Source organism: Ascaphus truei, chromosome 3, assembly GCF_040206685.1.
Source record: "Ascaphus truei isolate aAscTru1 chromosome 3, aAscTru1.hap1, whole genome shotgun sequence".
Lineage (NCBI taxonomy): Eukaryota > Metazoa > Chordata > Amphibia > Anura > Ascaphidae > Ascaphus > Ascaphus truei.
The window spans coordinates 360,165,529-360,192,665 of record NC_134485.1 but is presented as its reverse complement, the minus strand read 5'-3'; the positions used below and the strand labels follow the sequence as shown (position 1 = coordinate 360,192,665).

Here is a 27,137-nt window from a genome sequence, read left to right as displayed (position 1 = left end):
TTCAGCACACACACACTTTTTCTGTTGCTTTTTCCAGCATGAATATTTTAGAAAGCTTCTTAAAAGATCCAAACGCTTTGCCCCAATGCTTATCTGTAAGGTACTGCGCCACTACTATTTTTTCAGGCACTTTTACCACTGACATAATCCACTTTTTACTAAGGCATGACAATATTCATTAATTCTCAAGGTGAGACGGTAAGTAAAACAATCAAGAGGTAAAAAAAGGTAACAACAATCTGAAACTCTTCCAGTGATTGTAAGCATTTTAAAGATACATATTTGAATATTAATCGTATATGCTATGTATATAAAGGTTTTCAGCAGTTGGGTGGTTTTTTTTTTTTTAATGGAGAATGGCTGGCCTAGTATTCCTTACATTTAACTGTAGTTTTTTTTACAGTATAGAAAAATATATTAATTATGAATAATTAGGAAGTGAGATCGTTCTGCTTTTCAGCAGCAGTATTTTTTCTGGAGAAGGGTAGATTTGTTGTAGGCTATCATACTTTACAATGGACCAGCATGATGTGAAAGTGCCCATTATAAAGACATGGTTAAACATACTGTACCACACAGATAACGCTTGATTTATTTTAGACCTTTGGACATAAATGTTATCTTTTAAATAACCATTCAAAAATATTTTTTAAGTATCATGTACAGGATCACTGAAGGTTAATATTGACACTACAAGTCAGCAGTGTTTTGATCACATTCTAATCCAAATCTTTAAACTGTTATCTTAAAACAGAATCCTCTATGTCTAATGCCTTAAAGAGCACAGCATGTGAGACTAAGACACCTTATTGTTAAAACATTCTGTGGAGAAGGACAAACCAATGTGCCCTACGTTTTATTGCAAGCTAAGTATAAAACTACATTTCATATTACAGTATAAGTGTTGTCATTATATACATTTTTAAACACATTAATTACTCTAGTAATCTAAACAGAAATGTTAAACGTAATGGTTAAGGTTGGTTTTGTTTAGGAATAGAGACTGCTGATCCAATAATTTCAAATATTAGGTAAAGTGTACTAAAAATCTGGATATAAATAATTATTTAATTGGTGATCTGGTTCAAACTTCTACTAGCGATATTGGTTTTAGTAAAGTGAAGAGTTGTTTTAAGCTGGGATACCTCTTAATTGACCAACATAGGCTAAAGCTGTAAAATTCCAGGCATTATTCAAATTCCTGCTCTCTGATTGGTTAAAATTTTGGGCATTATTCATTCAGTAATGCCCGGAATTTTTGGCATCTTGCCAAGTTTTTAATTCTAGCCAATCAGCTTTTCCTTTTGTCAGCAGCCAAGCAGTGACTCCTCCCCCTCCCTCCATGCACATAGCTCCACGCCGGACACAGTGAGAGGCGGGCGAGAGTGTGTTTGCAGCAGCAAAGTAAGTGTCTGTCTGCAGAGTTTGTTTGTAGCTGCAGTTTCTGTCTGAATAGTGTGTGTGTCAGCAGCAGTGTTTGTGGGTGTAGCTGCAACAGCTTGTGTGTGTGGTTGCAGTGTATGTGTGTGTGTGTGTGTGTGTCTGCATTGTGTGTGTGTGTGTGTGTGTGTGTACACAGAGGGGGCGGCAATGTGTGGATATAGATAGCTGCAGTGTGAGTGTATATAGCGGTGCTATAATGTACATATTTACCATTTTATTTTAATTAAAAAATCTATATAACTATACAAAAGTGTATTTTACTTATGAAAAAGCCTACATTTAGCCTATAATTGTAATAATCCCATAGAACAAGGCATTACTGGTCAATAATGCCCTGGCTGGGTTAAAATCTTCCAGCCACCGCATTATTAACTAGAAATGCCCTGTTCTTCAGGGATTATTAATTAAAAAATAGAGTTCTACTGTAAATATATATATATGATATAATATGATATGATGTACATACCAAATCAGTAGGTTAAATCACTTACCCATGTCATATTATATTTCAAAAATCCAAATGTAAAATTCTCTGCAAACATCTCAAGTCACAATTTGTGGGATACCATATTAAATTCAAAGGAATATAAGACTTCAGCATAGATACACCAAACTCTATTAAAGCCACAGAGTTAATATCGCACCCCGTTGAAACAAAAGAATGCATCTCATTACCTCAATTTTATGATAGAATACATCAACAATGTGGTAATAATTTACCGGATAGGATATTTTACCCAGAATCACGAGGAGTTGATATGACCTTTAATACATTCATTAACATATCACAATCGCATTACTAATATTTATTTTATATGCTTTAGTAATTAATATTACAGAACCCTATGGTATAAATAACATTAACTCCTTTGATACTTGTGGTTACCAAGGTATGACACAGCCTTAAAAAGGTTAATACAATAAAAAAAAAAAAAAATATATATATATATATATATATATATATACACTACCTACCCCCTTTAGCTACATAGTGGCTAGTAAAGCATTGCTATTGTAACTAAGGGGTTAACCCCTAACACCACCCTCACAGTCTCACTCCCCACCAAGGGGAAAATACCCCATCACCCACCCTCCATACCCCCACACCCCAGCAAACCCCTGTCTATAGACTAATGGCCAATAGCCCTATTAGTCAAATGTAACTAATTATTCTATAGGCCATTGGAAATACATAAAAACAACTACCCACCTGGAGTAACTACTCCCATCAGCCACCCCACCCCCCTTTTACTCCCTAATATACCTACGCCAACATTAGATTAATGGGCAGTAGCCATATTAGCCAAATGTGGCTAATCAGCCTTATTAAGTAAATATGTATTTAAAAAATACATTACAATAAACAATTATATACAAATTAAAAGCCTTTAAATCCATTGATTGTCACTGTGGCTACCTAGGCCCCTAGATAGCCACATTGGCAATCAATGTTGATTGCCGGGATGAAAGCCAGCCTCCAGTAGTCCTCCACCTGGAACCAATCCAAAAAAAGGGGAAAAAAAGGCAGATGCTACACCATAAAAAAAAATCAATACAAGCCAGATAGCTAACAAAAAAAAATATCCAAAAACCATAACAAATAAATCCAAGTCTGATAATAAAAAAAAATCAACTCAAAATAATAAAAAATAAGTCCAAGCTTGATGACAAAATAAAATAAAATGTAAAAATAAAAACAGGCCTGATGTTCAAATTGTAATCGATTGACATTCTGGGTCCACGGCAACCTCTGTTGCTAGAAGAGTTTTGTGTAAGTATTTTTTTTCTTTCTTCTTTTCTTGTGTAGCCAGGTCCCCCCTCTGTCCCATTTACTATTCAAAAGGTTTTAAATCTCAATAAAATATAAAAGGTAAATTGTATTAAGTAATGTATTTCGTATTTTTTCTGTATGTTTCCATGTTCGGTGTTCTGTCTCACTGTGCTGTCCAAATGTCACATTCAGTTACGTTATTTATGTATGACTCTGCCTGTGACAGGCGTCATTTGGTAACAGCAGGAGGGTGTATTTGATTTTAATTTGACATATAATTTAAGACTGAGCATTAATGTATAACAAATGTTGGAAGTATCTATGCTGCTAGATCCTTCTGCAACTTTTATGTACAGTATTTGAATTATTATTTAATGGAGAACAAATGTGCATCAGTTTCAAGTAGCAACTGTTTTTTTGTTATACAGAGAACATTCTGTAGGTAGAGACCACACAGTATTGCATAGATAGACTGCCCACAACAACATCAACTGAGCAGCCAACATATCTAAGCAGAACAGTGGTTGATCACAAACACAGCTTAGTGACATCTGCTAAAGTAACAGACAATGAAACAAATACATTGAAAACATAACACTTCTCCCTCTAGATAACATATATTTTTTAAATAATTAGGGTGCTAGCTGTCTCTTCTTGGACGCTCCACGCCAAGATTTTGAGTTTCTTCACACAGAATAGTAGTTGGCTCAGCTAGGTCTTCTTGAGTTGTCAGTGAGAGGTAATTATGGTTCAAAATAAAAGCATCTAACGGACATATGCCACTCTGAATCTCTGATGGCTATTAATAAATACAGAGACTGAAACACTGAAACAGTAGAAGACATTGTCGGAAACTTAACTTCTCATTTAGTTAACATGTCTTCGAAGAATCTCATTTTCAAGGGTCTTCACTTTGCATTACACTGGACCAGAGGCTTGAAGGACAATTGCAGGTATCTATTTATGTCCTGTTGCATAGTTGAGCACATACAAAGTATTATCTGTTTAAAAAAATCTCAAAGTTGAGGTGTTCAGATTCTTGGAGAACTGGACTTCTTGTCTTGCTTGAAAAACAGATGCCAAGTCAGTATGTAGATGTTCCAAACATGTATTTAATTGTCGGTTCATCAGTAGTTCTGCAGGGCTATGACTTGTAGTGGTTCAAAGAGTGACATGCTGATACAAAATTAAATGTGGCACTCTGGCACTCCAATCAGTCTCCGTAATCCTTTTCAAAGAGTATTTACAGTAGTAGTTTGAACCATTCTCTCAGTTTGGCCAATTGATGATGGGTGAAATGATGCAGCTGTGACATGACGAATAATATTCATGTCCATTAATTTCTTGAACTTTTCTGAAGAAAACTGTGTACAGTACTGTTGTTATACACAATGGTATCAAGCAGACGATGTGTAGCAAATAGCTGTCGAAACACTTGGTTTAGTCATGTCATTGATGCAACTGGAACAACTTCTAGCAACTTCGAAAAGAAATCAATAGCAATAAAGAATGTCTGACTTTGAAATAGGGAGTCCCCAGAACAAAGTCCAGTGTCAGTGCGTCAGAAGAAATATTAAACAATAATGGGTTCACAGATGAGCTTGCTGTTAAACCCAAGCAGATATGACTGCATGAATAAAAATTAAATGAAATGCCAGAGACTTGTGGTAGATCAAGTAAATAATCTACAATGTAGATGACTCCTATTAGGGTAGAAAACACAGGTCCAACGATGTTGCCTTAAGGGGCTATCGATGTCAATGTCGATGACACAAGGGCAGACACCCATCAGACTAGGGGCCGGTGTAACCTAGACTACACTGCAATTAAAATTGTATGAAGTATAAGTCAAACATTGAGAACTCACGACCTCTAGATTATCTGTCCAGTGATTAATCTACGGCGTCAGCGTGCACACAGCAAGGTTGAAGCGATATCCGGATGTTTTCCCACAGAGAAAAATAAAGCGGTGCACAGCCGCAAAAAGGAATCACATGAAAAAAGTTTTATTCTACCATAACAGCACAATTAAAATACATCATCCCCAGGGCACGGTAGAGGATACTCTAACATGTTTCGCTCTGTCTGCGCTTTGTATTTGTCTTTGACCGTGTCCTGAGGATGATGTATTTTAATTGTGCTGTTATGGTGGAATTAAACTTTTTTCATATGATTCAGCCTCCATCCCTTTTGCGTCTGTGCACCGCTTTATTTTCCCCAGTGGGAATACATCCGGATGACTTTGAAATGGACCTGCAAAATCTATATGCAACCATGACTAGGGTATTCTAGTCACTTCGCATGGATGAACCATGGTCTTGGCTGGAGCATGATGTGTATTTTGACAGGGCTCACACTTCTATATCCATTTCTCAATGAACTCATCTATCTTAGGCCACCATAGCAGCTTCTGGATAATGCTTTCATTCAGACAATACCGTGATGTCAAACATGGAGGGCCTCAATACTTAAGTTTCCCCTTCATTGGGAATAAGCAACATATTTCCCCATAAGTGACATCCCATATAGGCAGACAGTTTGTGCTGCCATCTTTCAAAAGACTTGAATTTGACTCCTAACTTTACCGTGGGCCACTTCTTCCACACCCAGTTAAGCACACTGGATCCTTGGCAGTCATGCAAGCAATTTCACTTGCTTGTAAAGGAAGGTTAGAAGTAGATTCCAACAGTAGAACTTCATACATAGGTTGAACAGAGAATTGAGGAGTAGATATGGTAATCAGCTTTATGTGTTCGCTTTGGCTAATGCCCTCTCAGGGTGACACTGGAATTCATATATTCAAAAGTAAAAACCAGTGAGACATATGAGGTTAAATAATATCGTTATACGTTATATTTAAAGAACTTTCATGGACAGTTAGACACAGTATATTTTATGGGTGTATTTAACAGTTGCAGACAAGATTAGAATGTCAGACAGCTGAGTTCTTGAAAGAACTTAAACTGGAGGAGGCTTTGAGAAAATATGGTAGGTTGCTCCAGTCATGACGTGCACAGTAACAGAAGGAGGAGCGACCGGATTCTTTGTTGAATCTTCTGACAATGAACAGACTGTGGCCTTATCTTCAAGAAAGTAATGGTACAAGTAACCACAGGCCCAAAAATACTTGTAACTCCTTCTTATTCTGGGGATTTGTAGTTCCATGAATAGCTTCTACTGTACTTCAGCTTTTTTTGGATGGATCTCATCTGCATCAACTCTGAATCCTAGGAACTCCACACTGGTTATTTCAAACACACACTTCCCTCTCTTAAGTTTTAAATCAGCATTGACAATACCTTTTTGCAATTCCAAAATTAGATGCCACATGGAATCTGATCCTTATTGGAGTTCATCAAAATATGGCACAACTCCTGAAAGGACTGTAAGAAGATTTTTCATAAACTTCTGAAACACTCCTGGTGCTATATTTACCCCAAACCAAGTGGTCTGGAACAGAACCTGGGATAATACATTTTTACCTTATCTGATAATAAAACAGTACACAAAAGTGAACAGAAACCATAAAACATGAAACCCCAGACTAACAAAACTGATAACAACATCAACCGACTAACATATAACATAAAAGACGAACACAAAGGGAAGTAACATTGAAATGGAACCAGCAAACAGCTTATGTAGTTCTGGATCCATATTTAAGACTTCCAGTTAATATTAAAAGATGAAGAGGACAGAGGTGTGAAGGCATCGATCCACTACTGAAAAATAAAAATGTACGCCTGTCAAGAAAGCACTTCAGATTAAGCTTCTCTTTAAGTCCACCTTTAAGTCCACCTGTTACACAGATGGAATATCCAGTAAGCTTCACGTCTTAGTAGTACAATGTCCCTATCTAGGGCACCCCTTCCCGGTGGAACTATTTCTATGCCCATTACTTTCATGGCTGCAATAGAATGCTTGTGTTGGACACAGTGTTGCAACAAGATGGTCGGTTCGGTACCTTTCTTGATTAATGTTCAATAAATCATTGCTTGAGCATTCTGGTTGTCTTTCCGACATATAACAAACCACAGGTGCACTTAATGAAGTAAACAACATGTGTGGTTTGGCATGTTATCCTGTGTCAGATTTTTATATCAGCACCTGTATGTGGATGACAGAATGTATCTCCAGTGCAAAGGCTATTACAAATGGAGCAACTACAACATCTACAGTATCATTTCCTGGTTACCCATAGCTTAAAAAGTGGTCCGTTAAGTAAAATGTTTTATCATCAGATTTTATCAAGGCATCAGATATATTTTTACCTCTGCTGAATGATAACATAGGTCACTCCTGACAGACTTAAGACAGGATCTGATCATGTTTTAAAATGTGCCAATGCTTATAAATTATGGTTTTCAAGTAATTACGCTTTCTCTGTTGTAGGTCGAAGGAAACACTAGTGTACCTGATTTCATTTTTTCACCTCTAATTAGAGGGCATTGAGTTTAAATTCCTCATCCAAAACAGAGGCAGAGTAACCCCTAGCCAGAAATCGCTTTTTTAAAATCTGATATAGCAGGACCTATTCTCTCTGGTCTACTGGTGAACTTTGACAACCATACTTTCTGAGTGAAAGGAAGTGACTTAACTAGGGATCCTAAATGATAGCTGTCAGCCCTCAGCATGGAGTTCTATTAGTTGGCTTCTTAAATACATCTGTTTGGCTGATAAGGACATCTAAAAAGGAAAGCTGTGTTGTGCTCCATATATGGGTATAGCGTATAGTTGTGTCCAATGTACTTAAGTACTCAAAAAAGGAGATCAATTCTTCCTCTGTGCATTTCCACAGAAAGAAGATGTCATCAACGGAGAGTAAATAACACTGTATATGTTTATAGTGTGGAGATGCCAAAATGTGGGTACTCTCAAAATTAGCCATATAGAGATTGGCATTTGCAGGGACCACATTACTGCCCATTGTCATACCCTTCACCTGTAAAAACTATTGCCGTTCGAATTTGAAATAATTGTTATACAGTATAAAAGGCAAAAACAACATGATATACTCTATGGGTACCTTATCTTTATAGAAAGCAGTGAGAACTGATCTAATTACCACTAGTTACATCAATACTGACCATAATATAGTTGTCACTATGAGTAGGAGTTGATCTTAGTTTAGACAAAAAGTCTGATTTGTCCCTAAGGTACGGGTAAGCAGTGGTCAGGACTATGGGTTGGAGAACTTTGTCAACAAACACCGCCAACAGTTGATTTAAAGAGTAAGTAGTGGAGATGATAGATCTACCCTGAGGTTTTATCATAGTCTTATGAATTTTGGGGAGGGTGTAATATACAGGGCATTTTGGGTGCTCCACATGCAGAATTCCACTTCCTTCTCTGTCACCCAGAGGTTTTTGAGACCCACCGTGAGTATATCACTTATCTACCTAGAGTACTCAAGTGTGGTGTCTCTGTCAAGTTTAATATAGCAGCTGGTGTCTGAGAGTTGACAGAGAGCTTCCTCCCTATAATCTGCATAGTCCTGCACCACTAGTGCACCCCCCTTATTGGCACGCTTGATAATGATTTCCTTATTATCAGCCACTGCTTTAAGAGCAGACTTCTCACTTAAACTCATGTTATAAGTACCTCTTGTTTTCAATCTTGCATGTTTGGACAGATCAGCTTTAACAAGACTTATGTAAGAACTCACTGACTGATTACAGAAGGGTGGCATGAAGGTGGATATTAACTTACATGTTTGAGCGGTGCAATCTGAATCTGAAACAGGAGTAGTGGATGCCTGCTGTATCACCTCCGCTGACCTGGAAGAAAAGAAGCATTTTAGATTTAAGCTTCTTTCAAATTTAAAAGGTCAACTTCCATATTAAAACTGTCATAATTAACGGTGGGTACAGAAGAGGGTCCTCTAGATGGGACCGACATTGTTCTGTCAAAATTTGATGTGATAAGTTGATCACCAAGGAGTCCGTACTCAAGTCTGAGTCTGCGATCACAGTAGATGGGGGTCTCTGGCTTGACCTCTTCCCCCTTCTTATCCTTTTTGACCTGTCGTAGTGGGACATAGTCCTAAAAAGGGAGCTAGGCTTCCATCGCTCTGGCATTTGACTGAAGAGTGCCCCTCAGAGTCACTTGTAGTTAGAACCCCCATCTGTTGTTGTGGTTGTTTCCATCCCCTTGTAGTCAATTGAAATTCATAAAGTCATTAACGACTACAAGGACTGACGTGTCTACCTATGGCAGAAGCAAAGGGAAAGACAAGATATAAACCAAGGGGGCGGAAACAACCACAACAGATCAGTAAGTTAAAATCCACCTTTATGCCACCCTTCCGTAATCAGTCTGTGAGTACTTACATGTCTTGTTAAAGCTGACCTGTCCAAACATGCGAGATTGAAAACAAGTGGTACTTATAACATGAGTTTAAGTGAGAAGCACTAGCTGATAAGGAAATCATTATCAAGCATGCCGATAAAGGGGGGTGCACTAGTGGTGCAGGACTATGTAGATTATAGGAAGGAAGCTCTCTGTCAACTCTCAGACACCAGCTGCTATATTAAACTTGGCAGAGACCCCACACTTGCGTACTCTAGGGAGATAAGTGATATACTCACGATGGGTCTCAATAACCGCTGGGTGACAGAGAAGGAAGCAGAATTTCTGCATATGGAGCACCCAAAATGCCCTGTATATTACACCGTCCCCAAAATTCATAAGAGTGTGATAAAACCTCCGGGTAGACCTCTTATCTCCACTACTTACTCTTTAAATCAACCGTTGGCGGTGTTTGTTGACAAAATTCTCCAACCCATAGTCCTGACCACCCCTTACTACCTTAGGGATGCATCAGACTTTTTGTCTAAACTAAAATCAACTCCTCCTCATAGTGACAACTATATATTATGGTCAGTATGGATGTAATTAGTCTCTACACGATCATATCACGAAGATGGGCTCAAGGTAATTAGATTAGCTCTCACTACTCACTATAGAGATACGGTACACACAGAGTACATCATGTTGCTTTTGCCTTTTATCCTGTATAAAAATTATTTCAAATTCGCAGCAATCGTTTTTACAGATGAGGGGTTTGGCAATGGGCAGTAATGTGGCCCCTGCCTATGCCAATCTTATATGGCTAATTTTGGGAGTACCCACATTTTTCCATCTCCACACTATAAACATATGCAGTGTTATAAATGCTACATTGATGACATCTTCTTTATGTGGAAAGGCACAGAGGAAGAATTGATCTCCTTTTTTGAGAACTTTATTGCACTGGGCACAACTATACGCTTTACTAATACATGGAGCACAACACAGCTTTCCTTTTTAGATGTCCTTATCAGCCAAACAGCGGTGGTCCTACATACAGATGTATTTAAGAAGCCAACTAAAAGAAACTTCATGCTGAGGGTTGACAGCTATCAGTCAGAAACCCTAGTTAACTCACTTCCTTTCTCGCAGAACTGTCAAGGTTCACCAGAAGACCAGAGAGACTAGGTCCTGCTATATCAGACTTAAAAAAGCGATTTCTGGCTAGGGGTTACTCTGTCTCTGTTTTGGATGACACATTTAAATGCGATGTCCCGCTAATTAGAGGTGAAAAATTTAAATCAAAGAGACTAGTTTTTCCTTCGACCTACAACAGAAAGAGTAATTTCTTGAAAACCACAATTAATAAGCATTGGCACATTTTAAAACATGATCAGATCCTGTCTGAAGTCTGTCATGAACCACTCATGTTGGCATTCAGGAGAGGTAAAAATATATCTGATGCCTTGATAAAATCTGATCATCAAAATCTTTACTCCATGGACCACTTTTTAAGCTATGGGAAACCAGGAAATTATAGATGTAGTTACTCCATTTGTAATAGCCTTTGCACTGGAGATACATTCTGTCATCCACATACAGGTGCTGATATAAAAATCCGACACAGGATAACATGCCAAACCACACATGTAGTTTACTTCATTAAGTGCCCCTGTGGTTTGTTATATGTCAGAAAGACAACCAGAATGCTCAAGCAATGATTTATTGAACACAAAAGTGTAATCAAGAAAGGTACCGATCAGACCATCTTGGTGCAACACTGTGTCCAACACAAGCATTCTATAGCAGCCATGAGAGTAATAGGCATAGAAATAGTTCCACGGGAAGGGGTGCCCTAGATAGGGACACTGTACTATTAAGACGTGAAGCTTACTGGATATACCATCTGCGTATCAGTAATGGAGGTGGACGTAACGAGCAGCTTAATCTGAAGTGCTTTCTTGACAAGCGTTGATTTTAATTTTAAGTAGTGGATCGACGCCTTGACACCTCCATCCTCATCATCTTTTCATATTAAATGGAAATCTGAAATATGGATCCAGAACTACATAAGCTGTTTGCTGGTTCCATTTCAGTGTTATTTCCCTTTGTATTAGTCTTTTATGTTATATGTTAGTCTGTTGATCTTGTTATCAGATTTGTTAGTCTGGGATTTCATGTTTTACAGTTTCTGCTCACTTTTGTTTACTGTTTTTTATGAAATTATTGTCTTGTTTTTATAATAATGTCACATCTTTGGGTTTTTAATGGTACTTTTACCTGCCACTTTGGGGATGTACACATGGATACTGTAAATGGGATTGGCTATTTATTTCCCTGATGTGAGGTACAGCCCTTTTGCCTTGCTATCCTCCGCTGCCTGGCTGTTACCATCAGCCATTGTTAGGCGTCCAGTTGCCATGACAGTGGAGGTGTGGCGTTCTGTGTCTCCCTGGCTGGCCGTGCTCTGTCTGTTTGAGCTGCACGTGCGCATCCCCTGCTTGCTGGCATGCATGGGCAGTAGGCCGCCTGAGGCTTGTGTATTCGCCGCATGCACGGCAGCTCCCTGACGTGCCTGCATGCTGTCCACTTGCACGGCACGCTCATGGTGGGTCTATGCCCGGCACACATGCGCTGAATGCGTGATGTGTTGCTGGGAGATCCGCTCATCCTGCGCATTTGCGGACCCCAATTGGAGCTGTGACATAATGGGAGATGCAGCATTCACGCCATGGGACACCTGTAGAAAGGTAACAAGTGAGCTCATGGGGTATATATATTTCACTTGGTTGTCTGTTGTTTAGGCGTCACCTTGACAAAGACTGCTTATGCAGTCGAAACGTTGGAATTGGATTTGCTAAATAAATCATCTTATTGCAAGACCGTGTGCCTGGTTGCTTCCCTTCTGCTCCGTGATTCCTCTGGGGAACAGGATCTCCCCCATCTCCATGAGCACTTTCAAATTTACTTTTTTGCAGCCATTATTGTGTGCCTGTAACTCTCTCTGCACTCTCTAGTGACATGGCTACATTTAAATTAGGGTCACATTTGGATCAAATGTAAAGGAAATTAACATGCCAAGTTCTTCCTCAAAAAATTGCCAAAGTCCTGTTTGACTGTGTCTATTGCAATTCAGTGCACACTGATTAACAATGTCATGAGATTTGAACCACTGCCTGCTTAACAAACCTCCTCTTTGTACTTTGTAATTATGAGCTGTAGAACCCCCTCCCAGTATTTTTCATAATGGAGCTTGATGAAACAAGCCCCTTTACTACAACAGTTCACTTATTGTAATCAACAAGTTTACCATTGCACCGTACAATTGGTGGACTATTCTGAGGCAATAGTGAATTGAAGGTTTCTTCTGTAATTATGGTAAATTCAGATCCCTAATCTACCTCCATTATACAGGGAACACCTTAAACAGAGTATGACCTCTGTATATCTCTTTTCTCTTTTGGATGGTGTTTGCACACTCTTGACCCTGTGGCATATTGTAGATATTAGTGAATGTTCCACTAACTAGAACTCTTTTCAAAACAATAACAGTGGGTGTAGCGTTTGTAATATACAGTACTCACTTAAGTGCTTTCCTCTCTTGCTGACTTTGATTTCTGGAGGCACAAATGCTGAAGGTTGCAATTATAGCATACTGCATTATGCAAATACTGTAACATGTATCACGTCTGTGATTTCTGCAGCAGCTGTAGAAGCTCCAAATAAATGAAAAATATGTGTATTTTTATTTGAAAGGTAATTGCTTTACAAATACTTCCTTAGGGCTTGATTGAACCAAATACCGCTGAGCGGCAGTGCGATCCGGTGACGTCACCCTCACGCTGCTGGTGAGCGGCGTCTTGATTATTCCAGAAAAACTGAAAAGCGGAGACAGGGTGGTGTGGCGAAGACATGGCCATGAGCGTTTCGCCCTCATTGGCTGGAACCACCCACGTGACACGGCCGTCGCCAGTCAAGAACAAATCTGAGGATCGTGCCAGGAGCCATCTGCCCTGCAGTTCCACACAGCGCGCACGCCACAGCGGGCATGATCACTTCTATTGTTTTTTTTTAATGTTGTTTTTCAGGCGCGCCGCATGCTGTCATGCGCCATTTTTGGTATACTCAAGGCCTTAATCTGCATTAGGTGAACTTTAGGTGTTTTCAGTTTAATGAGTAAAGTTTGTATTTCTCTTGAATGGAGTGATGCAGCCTTATAAGCAAGCACTTCTTTTTGGACGAGGGTGACCGTAACATTTTGCCTTATAAGGAGTCTGCATTGCCGTGCTTCATCTCAGACCCCACAAAACAAGTCAATCTCTTAATAATCTAGGTTATTGCCAACATTACAATTTTCTGACAATACAAACTGCCATACTGTACCTTCATGAGGCTGCTGACTCTGTCTGTTTAAATTAAACTGCCTTAGTTTCAGATGCTTTACAGTAGATGCAAACCAATCCTTTTAAAAGAGTAAGGATTTAATTGAATGTCCAGTGACATGGTTTAGCAGGGGACACCAGTGACCGAACAATGTCAAAAGTAGAGACATTGACACTCAACAGCACAGTACGTTTCTGAACAGGATTAGTCACTTTATTGGCTTCTAGAAACATAACTAGTCCAATGAGGATGGCCTGGCTGCCATCATGTGGCCCAAGGAAGCCATGCTGGAAACATTGTATTATATTTAGCAAATATAATATATGTATCACTGAAACAAATTCTAACGCCTTGCATCCCATGCTCGTCACCTCATTTATGTATTTTGATCCTTAATGAAGAGAATAAGCATGCATCAGCTTGTAGTATCAACTGCTTCTTTTACTCAAAGAACATAGAGACTACACAGTATTGCATAGATAGATTGCCCACAACAAACAACGGAGCAGCCAACAATTCTAAGCAGAACAGCGGCTTTTAAAAAAATGCAAGTTAGTGACATCTGCTGACTGAACAGACAATACAACAATTACGCTGAAAACATAACAATAACATAGTACACTATCATCCTATCATCTATGTAAATCTGAAAGTTATTTAAAATTACATTGATGTTTGTGGGACCTTGAACATCTTGAGCCATTACAGACATCAATAATCAATAAATAAAGCGGTAACAATGCAGCCCAGTTTTAAAAAAAATAATAATAATTTAAAAAAAATTCAATATGCTTTCTACAAAAAGAGGAACAAAAAAACTATAAACAATGTTTCTTTAAAGAAAGGACAAGATGTCTATATAAATGTTTTTGGGAGGAACATCCTTTAAGTTATTTACTGCAGAGAAAGGTTAGCAATTTAGCCAAGGTTTTATCTGTAGGAAATTTCTATTCTTTATTGTGTTGCCAACTCACTCTATGGGGCCTATTCATTGAACTGTGATAATGGCATTTCCGTGCTAAAATGGTCATTATCATACAGAAATGCATCTAACCGTTTTAATTAAATAGTTCCTGCATGTACAAACTGTGAGAAAATTGCATTTTCAGACACAATCTGGTTTTGGCTTTGCAATTTCGTGCAATATGCACATTTTATATACAAATAAGCCAGACTTGCAATCACACCAGTCAGGGGCATAACTACACTACTGCAAAAACCTGCCATGCAGGGGGGGGAGGGGTGGGGCTGGAAGTTGGGCAGGACCAGAGGTCGGGCCACTGGGGCTTTGGTTTGCTCTGGGACCCTCACATCAAGCCCCCCATGTCAGTGTACGCATATCCCAGTCAGAGCCCAGTTTAGCCCACCAAGAAATCTGGTCCAACTTCTGCATCTGCCCTGTGGCCTCAGCTTCACACCGATGCGGGACATGAGGCCGCGTCCCATCCCACATTGCCCACAAGGCAAGGTAAGAGGGGGATTGTGTGTGAGAGGAAGGGGGGATTTAGTGTGAGAGGAAGTGAAAATTGAGTAAGAGAGTAAGGGGGAATTGAGTATGAGTTATAGAGGAGGGGGAAATAATTGGAGATGGGAGGTGGCTTAGAGATGGGGAGAGAGTTAGAGAGTAAAGGGGAATTGAGCGTGAGAGTTAGAGAGGAGGGGGAAGAGTAGGAGAGTGAGAGAGGAGGGGAGAGAGTGAGAGTTAGAGAGGAGGGGGGGAAAGTGAGAGAGCTAGAGAGGAGGGGAAAGTGTGAGAGAGTTAGGGAGGACAGTGGAGAGAGAAAGTTAGGGTTCACAGGGGAGAGTGAGAGAGTTAGGATGGAGGGGGAGAGTGAAAGAGCTACAGAGGAGAGTGAGAGCATTAAATAGAAGGGGACAGGGGGAGAGTTAGAGGGGAGAGGGGGAGAGTTAGAGATGCAAAGTGAGTTAGAGAGGGGAGAAGACAGTGACAGCAGCAAAATATTTTTTGCAGGGGGCCCAAAAATTGTATTTACGCCACTGACTAGAGTGGTATAGGAAAATAGGTGAATTACTATAAAAGACTCTCTCCTTATGGCTCTCTCGTCCTAGAAGGACGCATTGCCAAAAATAGCACAGGTCGTGTATCATAGTTCAAGATAGCGGTATCCTGCTGGATAGTCAGTAGCATTTCAGACAGATTATAAGCAGATGGATAAGGGTGAAATTATAAGCAGAGTAGATATATAGGCATAGTAGATAAACACTAAGAAACACATATACAGTAATAAAGATCTAATTCAAAAGCTGTATATCAGTGGTATGGTAAAGTACTGTATGAAGTACAGAAAAGCTCTGTGCATTCTTCATCAATTTACAACTTGTATTTCCTACTATTTAGTATAATTGTTTATATGACTGTGCTTCATTTTTGTATTTATGTTCAGTTTTGGCTAAATATATTTAAGATACAACTGCAAAATTGGCAACATTCATTTTAGTTAAATGTAAACTGTTCTTTTGAAAGACTTACAGTAGCAGCTTTCGTTACAGCAAGCAATTGCGGCATCAGCAAAACCAAATATAAATATTACATTCCTTATCACGTTTTTGCTTCCTAGACTACTTTACCTTCAGGTTCAGATCCCTTTCTTATTTTATATTTGTACTTGTACTTAAAAGCAGCTTGCCCGACAACTACTGTACTTTCCATCATTTTTATTCTGTCCAAAACTAAACAATATCTGTTTCTTAAAATTACACTGTTAGAGCAACAACACATTAAACTATGCCCTTTCTAAGCATGAAACTTAGGGCAGATTCACTAAGCTGGAGTAGTCAAGTCAATTGCAGTTAATGGAGTTTATCAGAGTTTAGTGGATCCCAGTCTTAGTGCAGCTGTTTGATTACAAGAAACTACAGTGGCACCAGTTATTGCACATAAAACTCTCTAAGGCACAGCACAATGTGACTGCCATACCTCCAACTACACAATGGGACCCATTAAACTCTATCAATTCACAATCGGCACAAATGGCATGCAACTTGGCCCAATAAAAATGGTGTGTTTTTGAAAGCATTCAAATTGCAGTTTGATGCACTTTTCACCCAACATGCTGCAATTCAGTCAGAAACTGATGCCTAGAAATCTCTCTCACGTATCCAGAGAGGGAGGTGAGGTTTCTGGACATCACTTTACAAGTGATCAAAAAACTTGAAGCGTAATAAATAGCTCATGTACAGTATATGTAAATTGATGAGTTTGCGTCACTGGGACACAAAGTTTGCAGATCACATGGAATTGGATAGACAGTACCAAATTGGTTAAAACATGTCTGTTTTCAATTTGAATATGTGGTAAGGGATTAATGAAGACAGCAAGATGGAAATCCGTGTGAAAATGTTAATTTTCACATTGAAATGCAATGATTGGAGTTCAATGAAAAGGTTTCAATGTCTCCCAAGTGTCACAGCTTAAAATAATTTCTATATAACAGATCATTCTTCCCATTATGTGTTATTTATTTTTATTGTTTATTTTTATTATATTTATTGTTATTTATATTTATTATGTGTGTATTACTACTGTGAAGCACTCTGTACATTATTGGCGCTATATAAATAAAGACATATATACATCATCAACAGACAACATTCATTTTAGCAATACATACAGTACAGATGCAGCGGCCATTATTTTAAGAACTCACGGCGCCGTTTTCGTGCGCGCTGCTGCACACTCCACGCGGCATTAAGGCGGCCAATCGCCCCAGGCACAAGTGTTTATAGCGGTTGCTTTGTTTGAATTTCATGGATTGTGTGCAATTAAATGCAATGTAATGTGTACAGTACTGTGTTACTGTGCTACTGTGTCAATTTCAGGTGTTTAAAAGCCAGAACACTAACATGCCATTTTATGCACTCGCCTGCACTCACGTCTTAAGGCGGTACGGTTGGAAGAAATCCCACGCCATGACATGGGTATTCCGAGGTATACACTGCGTTATTTGTTAAAATAATGGCCGCTGCATCTGCACCAACAACTAAAAATGTTTTTGACAAAAATGAAATTGGAAATGTGATATTCATATTGCAGAATTAAAAGGAAATGTGCTTTTGTGTACTACAGTAGGTAGTCAAGGCTCAGTAATATTGCATCATATAGTTTAACCCCCATAACATCATACAATATCGCAACGCAATTAGACACTTTTAAGACATGGACTTGGAGTCATTAAACTATGATATGACAAAGTGGAGGTAATAGCACATAAAAAATGCATTATTTTTATGGTGCCAGCCATGAATGTGGTACTGCCAAAACATAACACCTTTCTGAAAACAGTGATATAAATGTGTCAAAATGACCGGACTCATGTTATTAACCACAGAAAATGTTGTAATTTCTTGACTTAAATACCACAAATTATTATCACCTGCCTCAGGATGGTGTTATAAGCGCATTACAACCTATACAGTATATACCCCAAAATAGGTCTTATTCTCTCTAATACTGATTAAAATGGAATGGTTTGAGCAGATGCTGGTGGGGTAAGATAAAGGAGAGGCCGCTTGAAGAATATAGGAAGTTGGGGAGAGGCAGGAGGGGGAGAGAGGGAGAGGCTGAGGAAATACATTTGTATAATAGTAGGACATAAATAATAAATGTTCCTGGAATTGCTAAACCTTTGTACCCTTTATGGATGTTGCCATTTAATTAATATGCCCCTTAGTGTGTTTTAGTCCCATGTTTATATACAGTACTTGTACAGTATACAAATACATGTACTGTAGTGTACTTCATCTCTTTAACATGCTGTACCTTCTACATATAAATTGGAAAGTATTGTACATACTGTATAAATGGGAAAACACAAATAATGTATTCAACATGATATGTTTATTTATAGATATAGACAGATACATATATATAAATATATGTAGTAAAGAAACAGAAGGGCAAAAACAAAAAGCACCATAAAAATAAGGAAAGCTTTAAAAACAACAGGTATAATAAAAATAATAAAGATGATGCACTCTGGACAGAGTGTCTAAAGTAGGGCTTATCTGAGTAGTATCCGCTGGTTCTCCTCTGGCTTTAATAACGTGCCTCTGCAGTTTCTAGAGATTCCTTCACCTCTCGGTGCTGGCGTCCCCTCGTTAGGCTGAGAGAGAGATATGGAGAACTCAATAGATAACATTTTAGTATATAGACCAAATATATGCCTGGCACTCTTCCTAATGCTGAGCCCTCCGATCTGCTTGTTCTACCTACCCTGCTTCCAGGGTCTTTGCCAGGTGGTAAGGATAGAGCAAGTGAAGGACTTGGTGTAGCTATTTTTGTAGGAGTGGACACAGATGAAATGGTAGCAGATGTGCTTGATGGCTTTAATGCCCAGCTTAATTAGCGCGCATAATAATTTAGCTAGTTAGCATTTTCAGTTTGACTACCCTCTTGAACCTTGCTGGCAGTCTTTGAATTCATAACATGGTGTTGTCTTAAAAACATATTCAACTCTTAATTGTATTGTATGTGCATTTTTAATCAAATCACATTTTTTTCTGCTTTAGCCCCTGCATTTATTATTTAAGTTCACTTTGTGTCTTCAATTGTTGACCAATATACTGTAGCACATATCTTCATGAGTAGTGCTTAGTTTCCCCATCAAGTCTTTGCGGTGCTTAACTTAAGCACAGTGGAATTGCCTACTGTCTTCTAAAAATCTGCTTGTAGGTGGTGTGGCTCTGTGGCATAGGCTGATCTTCAGTTTGAGGCAATGTACCTATTTGTGACTACTGTGAAGATACAGGCTCTAAAGTTATGATGATTGTTTCATCGCCAAATGACTGTCTTTGGTGGCTTTCAGATGTTCCTTCCTCACCAGAAGATTCTGGTAGTCGACATTGTATAGCCTGGCCATGTTGTCGCCTAAGGATGGATCTATAAAATACAAACAATAATATTTTTTAAACATTGAACAATGTATATTCCACTTCATTTTTGAATGAAGATATTCTTCTCATATCTCTGCTGTAATGTGATTATGTGTAAAGTTTCAATACATAATTATAGTGATTTGTTTTAAAGTCATATGGTATTTTATATGGCCAACTGTGCACTCTTCTTCCTGCAATTGTTGATTTAACAATTCTGCATAATAATGTGCTTCATGTGTTTATGCAAAAACATTTTTTAGTAAGGTTGCTGACAAATAGACATTATAATGCAATTTCAAACGCATACTGTTTAAAGGTGTTTGCGAAGTGTGCTACACTTACCGGGTTCTTCTTGCTCCTGTCCTGTACACGATGTTCAATGTCCATGTATCTTCATACACTATGCCCCTATACGTTTATCATTATTGACTGTTTTAAGCAGTTCCTTGAAAAGGACTGCTATTCACTTGAGTCATCAATATTTCGCGAGTGCGCGTTCTTGATTGCCATGGAGGTTTTGTGTATGATGCGCCCCATGATCTGGTCATATACAGTACCTCAATCATTTTCTTCATAAGAAGTACATTCTCGTCAACAGAGAATTTTGTATTTATGACTATCTCTATTGAGCTTCACCAATGGCTTCCAGTGATTCTCTATGGGCTTAGTGCTGAGCCCTGAGTCCCTGATCACTCCTCCCAGTCCCACCTGCCCTCTACTCCTCGACTCCAGTTCCCCTAACATGTCCTCCTCACCTGTCACCCATACCTCCTAACCTCCCCCACCACAATCCTCTAAGCACTCCCAGCATGCCACTTCATACCTCTTCTCCTATCACGAACACTTGAGACTCCCTCTAATCTTCTCTCCCCTCTATGCCCCCACTCACCACCACTCCCACCACCATGAAATGCCCAGGGGGCTGCTACTACATAGGTGAGACGGGGCAGGGGCTAAACAATAGAATGAACCTGCATCGCCACAGCATCACACGCGGAAGAAGATACGGTCCTGTCGGCGAACATTTCTCTGACTCTGGCCATAAGATGAACGATCTGAGGGTTGCCATACTCAAAGGTAATCTTAAAACACCTATAGATAGACGGTAGCATGAATACAAATTTATGCAACTGTTCGGGACACTTAGCGGTGGTCTAAACAGAGATCAACATTTTATGAGTCATTACTGACACAAGTGAACTCTCTTCCCATGAGCGCTAAAGGCCATGTCTGTACATACTGTGCTATATGTATGCACACACAGCTGTCTCTTACACATACTAATACTCCTTGTTTTTCCATCACTATACACCAATAGGGACCACATAGTATCTACACACAATTTTAGTTATGCTACAATCTCAAACAATTCCACACATACCCACACCATTTATATTAACTCCCACTCCACACACACCTTTTGTAAAGCACTGTATACACCGTGGACTCTCCATTCATTTATATTCACACAGATACACACACACTCTTACATCACTAACTTTCAGGAACCATTTAACACCTCTAGCCATAAATCACATCCACACACGGGGGAGGGACAAGAACAGATAACATACCAAGAGATACTGTTTTTAAGTATACCCTTTGCTTGCTTCATTCATTGTAACATCGCCGGAAGAAGAGATCAGTGTATCTCGAAAGCTCGCACAAATAAAAGCATTTCGTTAGCCACAGAACGGTACCATCTATTTATTTTTTTGATTATTGAAGCTCGGCTAACACGGTACTGATACCTCTACACACACACATATATATATATATATATATAAAACAGAAAATAGCCGTGTTAGTCCAGTTGCGAGAGTGCAGAATATATATATATATATATACAAATAGGTTTTACCAGATTGGAATCTGGGAAAAACGAGACAGCACACAGTCTTGTAAGTCCAAAAGAACTATATTCAGTTTAACATGGCACCACATCCAACGTTTCGATCATCTAAACGTGACCTTCCTCAGGGACGTGCAATAAGTGAATGCTAATAAACCCCCTTATACAGTATATCTACACCAATCAAAATAAAACAAACTTACCCGTGTAAGGGCAAGATTGCCCGCGAAAACCGCGCCGCTGTGACCCGCAGGCATGAGTTGGAACGCATCGCCATCTTGGATATATTAATTAGGCTTCTCATGAGAGGCTACGGTGGCCTGTATAGCACATAGAGCAAAACATAGTGACGGTTGATACAATACAGAGTCAAAACATTCTATTTGAAAATAGATGGACCACAAGGCATAAGAAGTGTTAGTCTAACATGTGACAATCTAATAGACATGAGTAGATCCCACTGGAGCAACGATCAAAATCGAACTCCATTAACTATCTCCGTCCTATAACAACATATCACTGACATGTAGAAACAACATGTTAGACATACCACAATAAAAAATGCACCATATTGTTGCATGCATCAAAATCCCAAAGTGGAGCAATATCAACAAACTCAGTGCAATAACCTTCACCCTGGAGTGACTGCGTGAGGAAAACATAACAAGGACCACACAATTAAATAACACATAATGGAAAAAGCAAAAAGTACTGATACAGAAAAAAAAATTTCTTCATCAACCACAAAAATCAGATAGTTTGATCCATCCGGATGTGTATTGGCTACCCTAGATGTAGCAAGTCTATACACCAACATCCCGCATAAAGAGGGTTTGGATGCGATCCGGGGCAAGCTGAGCACAAGAACTACACTGACCGCCCCCCCGTCGGAATTTCTACTACTCCTGATAGAGGTTATTTTAAATAAAAACTTCTTCAGGTTTGAGAGATCGTACTATCTACAGCTAAGCGGAACAGCCATGGGTTCAAACATGGCACCATCATACGCCAATTTGTACATGGATATGTATGAGCAAACCCACATCTTATGCGATGCGCCCAATGCACAATACATCAGAAAGTTTTTATGCTACATTGACGATATTTTCATTGTTTGGAGTGGTACTATAATAGAACTACACAATTTTGTGGACCATCTGAACAGCATTCCATCAAAAATACGTTTTACGTTATGTTACAGCGAACTTGAGATACCATTTTTGGACACTATGGTGTATAAAGCAGGTGGCAAATTGGCCACAAGGCTATATCAAAAAATAACAGATAAGAACACGTTACTTTATGCAACTAGCCATCACCCGGCTCCATTGAAAAAAGGTCTTCCGTTTTCTCAGCTATTGCGAGTCAAACGAATCATCAGTGATCCGGATGAGATAGAATCAGCTCTCATCAACATGGCGAACAGGTTCCTTGAGCGGGGATACAGCCCTGTCGATGTTAAACATGCTCTTGCCCGTGTGATTTCAAAAGAAGATACAAATCGCGAGGGCGACAGCCAAAGGGAGCAAACAGTCAATGCAAGATTCAATGTTATTAGCACATTTAGCACTGCATCTCCATGCATTCAACGCAGTATTAGAGAGAATTGGCACGTTCTGACGAACGATGATAGGATAGGCCAACACTTTCGTGAACCACCCCTTTTTTGTTTCCGGCGTGGTCCATCTATTGGAGATATGATCACGCAAGCAGATCCAACTGATAAATACAGCAAGGACAAAACATGGCTAATACTAAAGCCAGGTGCATACAAGTGCAAGGGGTGCACAAATTGACAATATATGCAGGTGGGGCCTTTCTATTGCCATCCACACAGTGGTACCAAAATCAAAATTCACCAACACCTGAATTGTGAATCAAAATTTGTCATATATCTGATAAAATGCCCATGTGGTTTACTCTATATCGGGAAAACTGTGCGAATGCTAAAAGAACGCATTGCAATACATCGTTCCACAATTCGAAAAGCTTTAACAACAGATGCCAATTATTTGGAGTTTAAATGCCTCCCTGTTGCCAAACATTTTAGGGACTATAAACACTCTTTGGCAACGTTTAGATGCATGCCTATCATGCAGATCCAAGCGCCCGCACGAGGGGGCGATAGGAACAGACTTCTACTGCATAGTGAAGCGAGGCATATCTTCAATCTGAAGACAATGGCACCTTTTGGCCTGAACGAAGATTTTTCTTTAGGGTGTTTTTTGTAATAATGAACTTTTTATTACTATCTGATTTTTGTGGTTGATGAAGAATTTTTTTTTCTGTATCAGTACTTTTTGCTTTTTCCATTTTGTGTTATTTAATTGTGTGGTCCTTGTTATGTTTTCCTCACGCGGTCACTCCAGGGTGAAGGTTATTGCACTGAGTTTGTTGATATTGCTCCACTTTGGGATTTTGATGCATGCAACAATATGGTGCATTTGTTATTGTGGTATGTCTAACATGTTGTTACTACATGTCAGTGATATGTTGTTATAGGACGGAGATAGTTGATGGAGTTCGATTTTGATCGTTGCTCCAGTGGGATCTACTCATGTCTATTAGATTGTCAAATGTTAGACTAACACTTCTTATGCCTTGTGGTCCATCTATTTTCAAATAGAATGTTTTGACTCTGTATTGTATCACATTGCCGATTTTAGACTTATTGGTCAATGTAATTATAGTATTTACTATAGTTGAGCAATAACAGCATTCATTGTAATATAGTACACACATTTTTAATGTTAGTTCAGTATTATATTACTTTTGGGTCACGTATGTATTGGAGCGCGCCATCATAGTTAAAATTTAGGTTTGCTACATCAGTGAATTATAATCCATTCTCTTGTAGTCATGGGTATATTAGCATTTTTAATCCATGTATGTGCTGTACTAACATGGTAGAGCTTGTACAGTGTTGCCCCAGTCGTTTCTGGTCTCTTTAACTGATCAAGTATGCGCAGTGTCATGTAGACATAGACACTTTTCGGGATTACATCAATGCGCATGCGCGCCTATGCGCGCTATGGGGATATAAGTAAGTACATCAGGATCCATATGCGCAGCCTTCTGCATCCATCACTGGGCATTGTGAGGTTCGCGCATGCACGAACCGTCACTATGTTTTGCTCTATGTGCTATACAGGCCACCGTAGCCTCTCATGAGAAGCCTAATTAATATATCCAAGATGGCGATGCGTTCCAACACATGCCTGCGGGTCACAGCGGCGCGGTTTTCGCGGGCAATCTTGCCCTTACATGGGTGAGTTTGTTTTATTTTGATTGGTGTAGATATATAAGGGGGTTTATTAGCATTCACTTATTGCACGTCCCTGAGGAAGGTCACGTTTAGATGATCGAAACGTTGGATGTGGTGCCATGTTAAACTGAATATAGTTCTTTTGGATTTACAAGACTGTGTGCTGTCTCGTTTTTCCCGGACTCCAATCTGGTAAAACCTATTTGTATACATGTGCATATGGGACAAGCATCAGCATTTTTTCTCTTGTTTACAGTGTGCCAACTGAGTGTGATTTTTTTTCATATATATATATATATACATATATATATACATATATATATATATATATATATATATATATATATATATATATATATATATATATATATATATATACATATATATATATACACAGTGGTCGACAAATCACCAAAAAATCTACTCGCCGAACAAAAAAATCTACTCGCCACCTAGTACCACACATGCACTGCTTGGGCCAATAGGAGCTCGCCACGATGTTAAATCCACTCGCCCGGGGCGTGCAAATGTATAGGTTTGTCGAACACTGTATATCTTATACTATATTAGTGAAAGCACTGTATGTTTGCCTGCCTGCCTGCCTGCATGCATGCATGCATGCCTGCCTGCTGGATGTCCGGTGTCCCTAGCGGCAATCTCATTGGTCCCTTGGCCCGCCCGCCCCCGCACACCTCTCATTGGCCTCACACACTCACACCACCCCCTTGGCCCGCCCCCCACACCTCTCATTGGCCTGAGGCGGAGTGACGGGCCAAAGGTCCAAAAAAATAAATCACACACACACACACACACACACACACACACACACACACACACACACACACACACACACACACACACACACACACACACACACCTCTCTCCAAATCACCTTTTCCCCCTCCCCAGCGGCATCACCTCTTCCCCCTCCCCAGCGGCATCACCTCTTCCCCCTCCCCAGCGGCATCACCTCTTCCCCCTCCCCAGCGGCATCACCTCTTCCCCCTCCCCAGCGGCATCACCTCTTCCCCCTCCCCAGCGGCATCACCTCTTCCCCCTCCCCAGCGGCATCACCTCTCCCCGCTCCAAATCACCTCTCCCCGCTCCAAATCACCTCACTTCCCGCAGCTGCCACGCGGCAAGTAAGATGGCGGACCCCCTTCCTCCCTCGCGGCGCCGAGTCAGACGGTGGCGGCGCCCGGAAGTACAGGTAGGTGTCGCTCCCCACCTCCGGCCAAACGGAACTAAAGAAAGGGCGCATCAACTGAGGTGTGTGTGTGTGTGTGTGTGTGTGTGTGTGTGTGTGTGTGTGTGTGTGTGTGTGTCACTGTCCACCTGCCCCCCCCTCCTATCCACTGCCCCCCCCTCCTGTCCACTGCCCCCCCCCTCCTGTCCACTGCGTCCCCCCTCCTGTCCACTGCGTCCCCCTCCTGTCCCCCCTCCTGTCCACTGCCCCCCCCCCCCTCCTGTCCACTGCCCCCCCCCCTCCTGTCCACTGCCCCCCCCTCCTGTCCACTGCCCCCCCCCTCCTGTCCACTGCCCCCCCTCCTGTCCACTGCCCCCCCCCTCCTGTCCACTGCCCCCCTCCTGTCCACTGCGTCCCCCCTCCTGTCCACTGCGTCCCCCTCCTGTCCACTGCGTCCCCTCTCCTGTCCCCCCTCCTGTCCACTGCCCCCCTCCTGTCCACTGCCCCCCCCTCCTGTCCACTGCCCCCTCCCTCCTGTCCCACTGCCCCCCTCCCTCCTGTCCACTGCCCCCCCCCTCCTGTCCACTGCCCCCCCCCCCTCCTGTCCACTGCCCCCCCCTCCTGTCCACTGCCCCCCCCCCTCCTGTCCACTGCCCCCCCCCTCCTGTCCACTGCCCCCCCCTCCTGTCCACTGCCCCCCCCTCCTGTCCACTGCCCCCCCCCTCCTGTCCACTGCCCCCCCTCCTGTCCACTGCCCCCCCCTCCTGTCCACTGCCCCCCCCCTCCTGTCCACTGCCCCCCCCTCCTGTCCACTGCCCCCCCCTCCTGTCCACTGCCCCCCCTCCTGTCCACTGCCCCCCCCCCTCCTGTCCACTGCCCCCCCCTCCTGTCCACTGCCCCCCCCTCCTGTCCACTGCCCCCCCCTCCTGTCCACTGCCCCCCCCCTCCTGTCCACTGCCCCCCCCCTCCTGTCCACTGCCCCCCCCTCCTGTCCACTGCCCCCCCCCTCCTGTCCACTGCCCCCCCCCTCCTGTCCACTGCCCCCCCCCTCCTG

At 40.9% G+C, this 27,137-nt stretch overlaps 1 protein-coding gene across 6 annotated transcripts in view; it reads right to left on the bottom strand.

Annotated features, from left to right (window-relative positions):
- Positions 1-27,137, bottom strand: part of TRPC4 (transient receptor potential cation channel subfamily C member 4) — a 350,871-nt gene that overhangs the window by 79,375 nt on the left and 244,359 nt on the right. For 2 of the 6 annotated variants that reach the window (XM_075592055.1, XM_075592054.1), the window contains exon 3: positions 8,924-8,991. The exons of the other annotated variants lie outside the window; for them this stretch is intronic. In XM_075592055.1, coding sequence (XP_075448170.1) covers positions 8,924-8,991 — 68 coding nt within the window. The remainder of the gene's footprint in view (positions 1-8,923; positions 8,992-27,137) is intronic. 6 annotated transcript variants of the gene reach the window in all.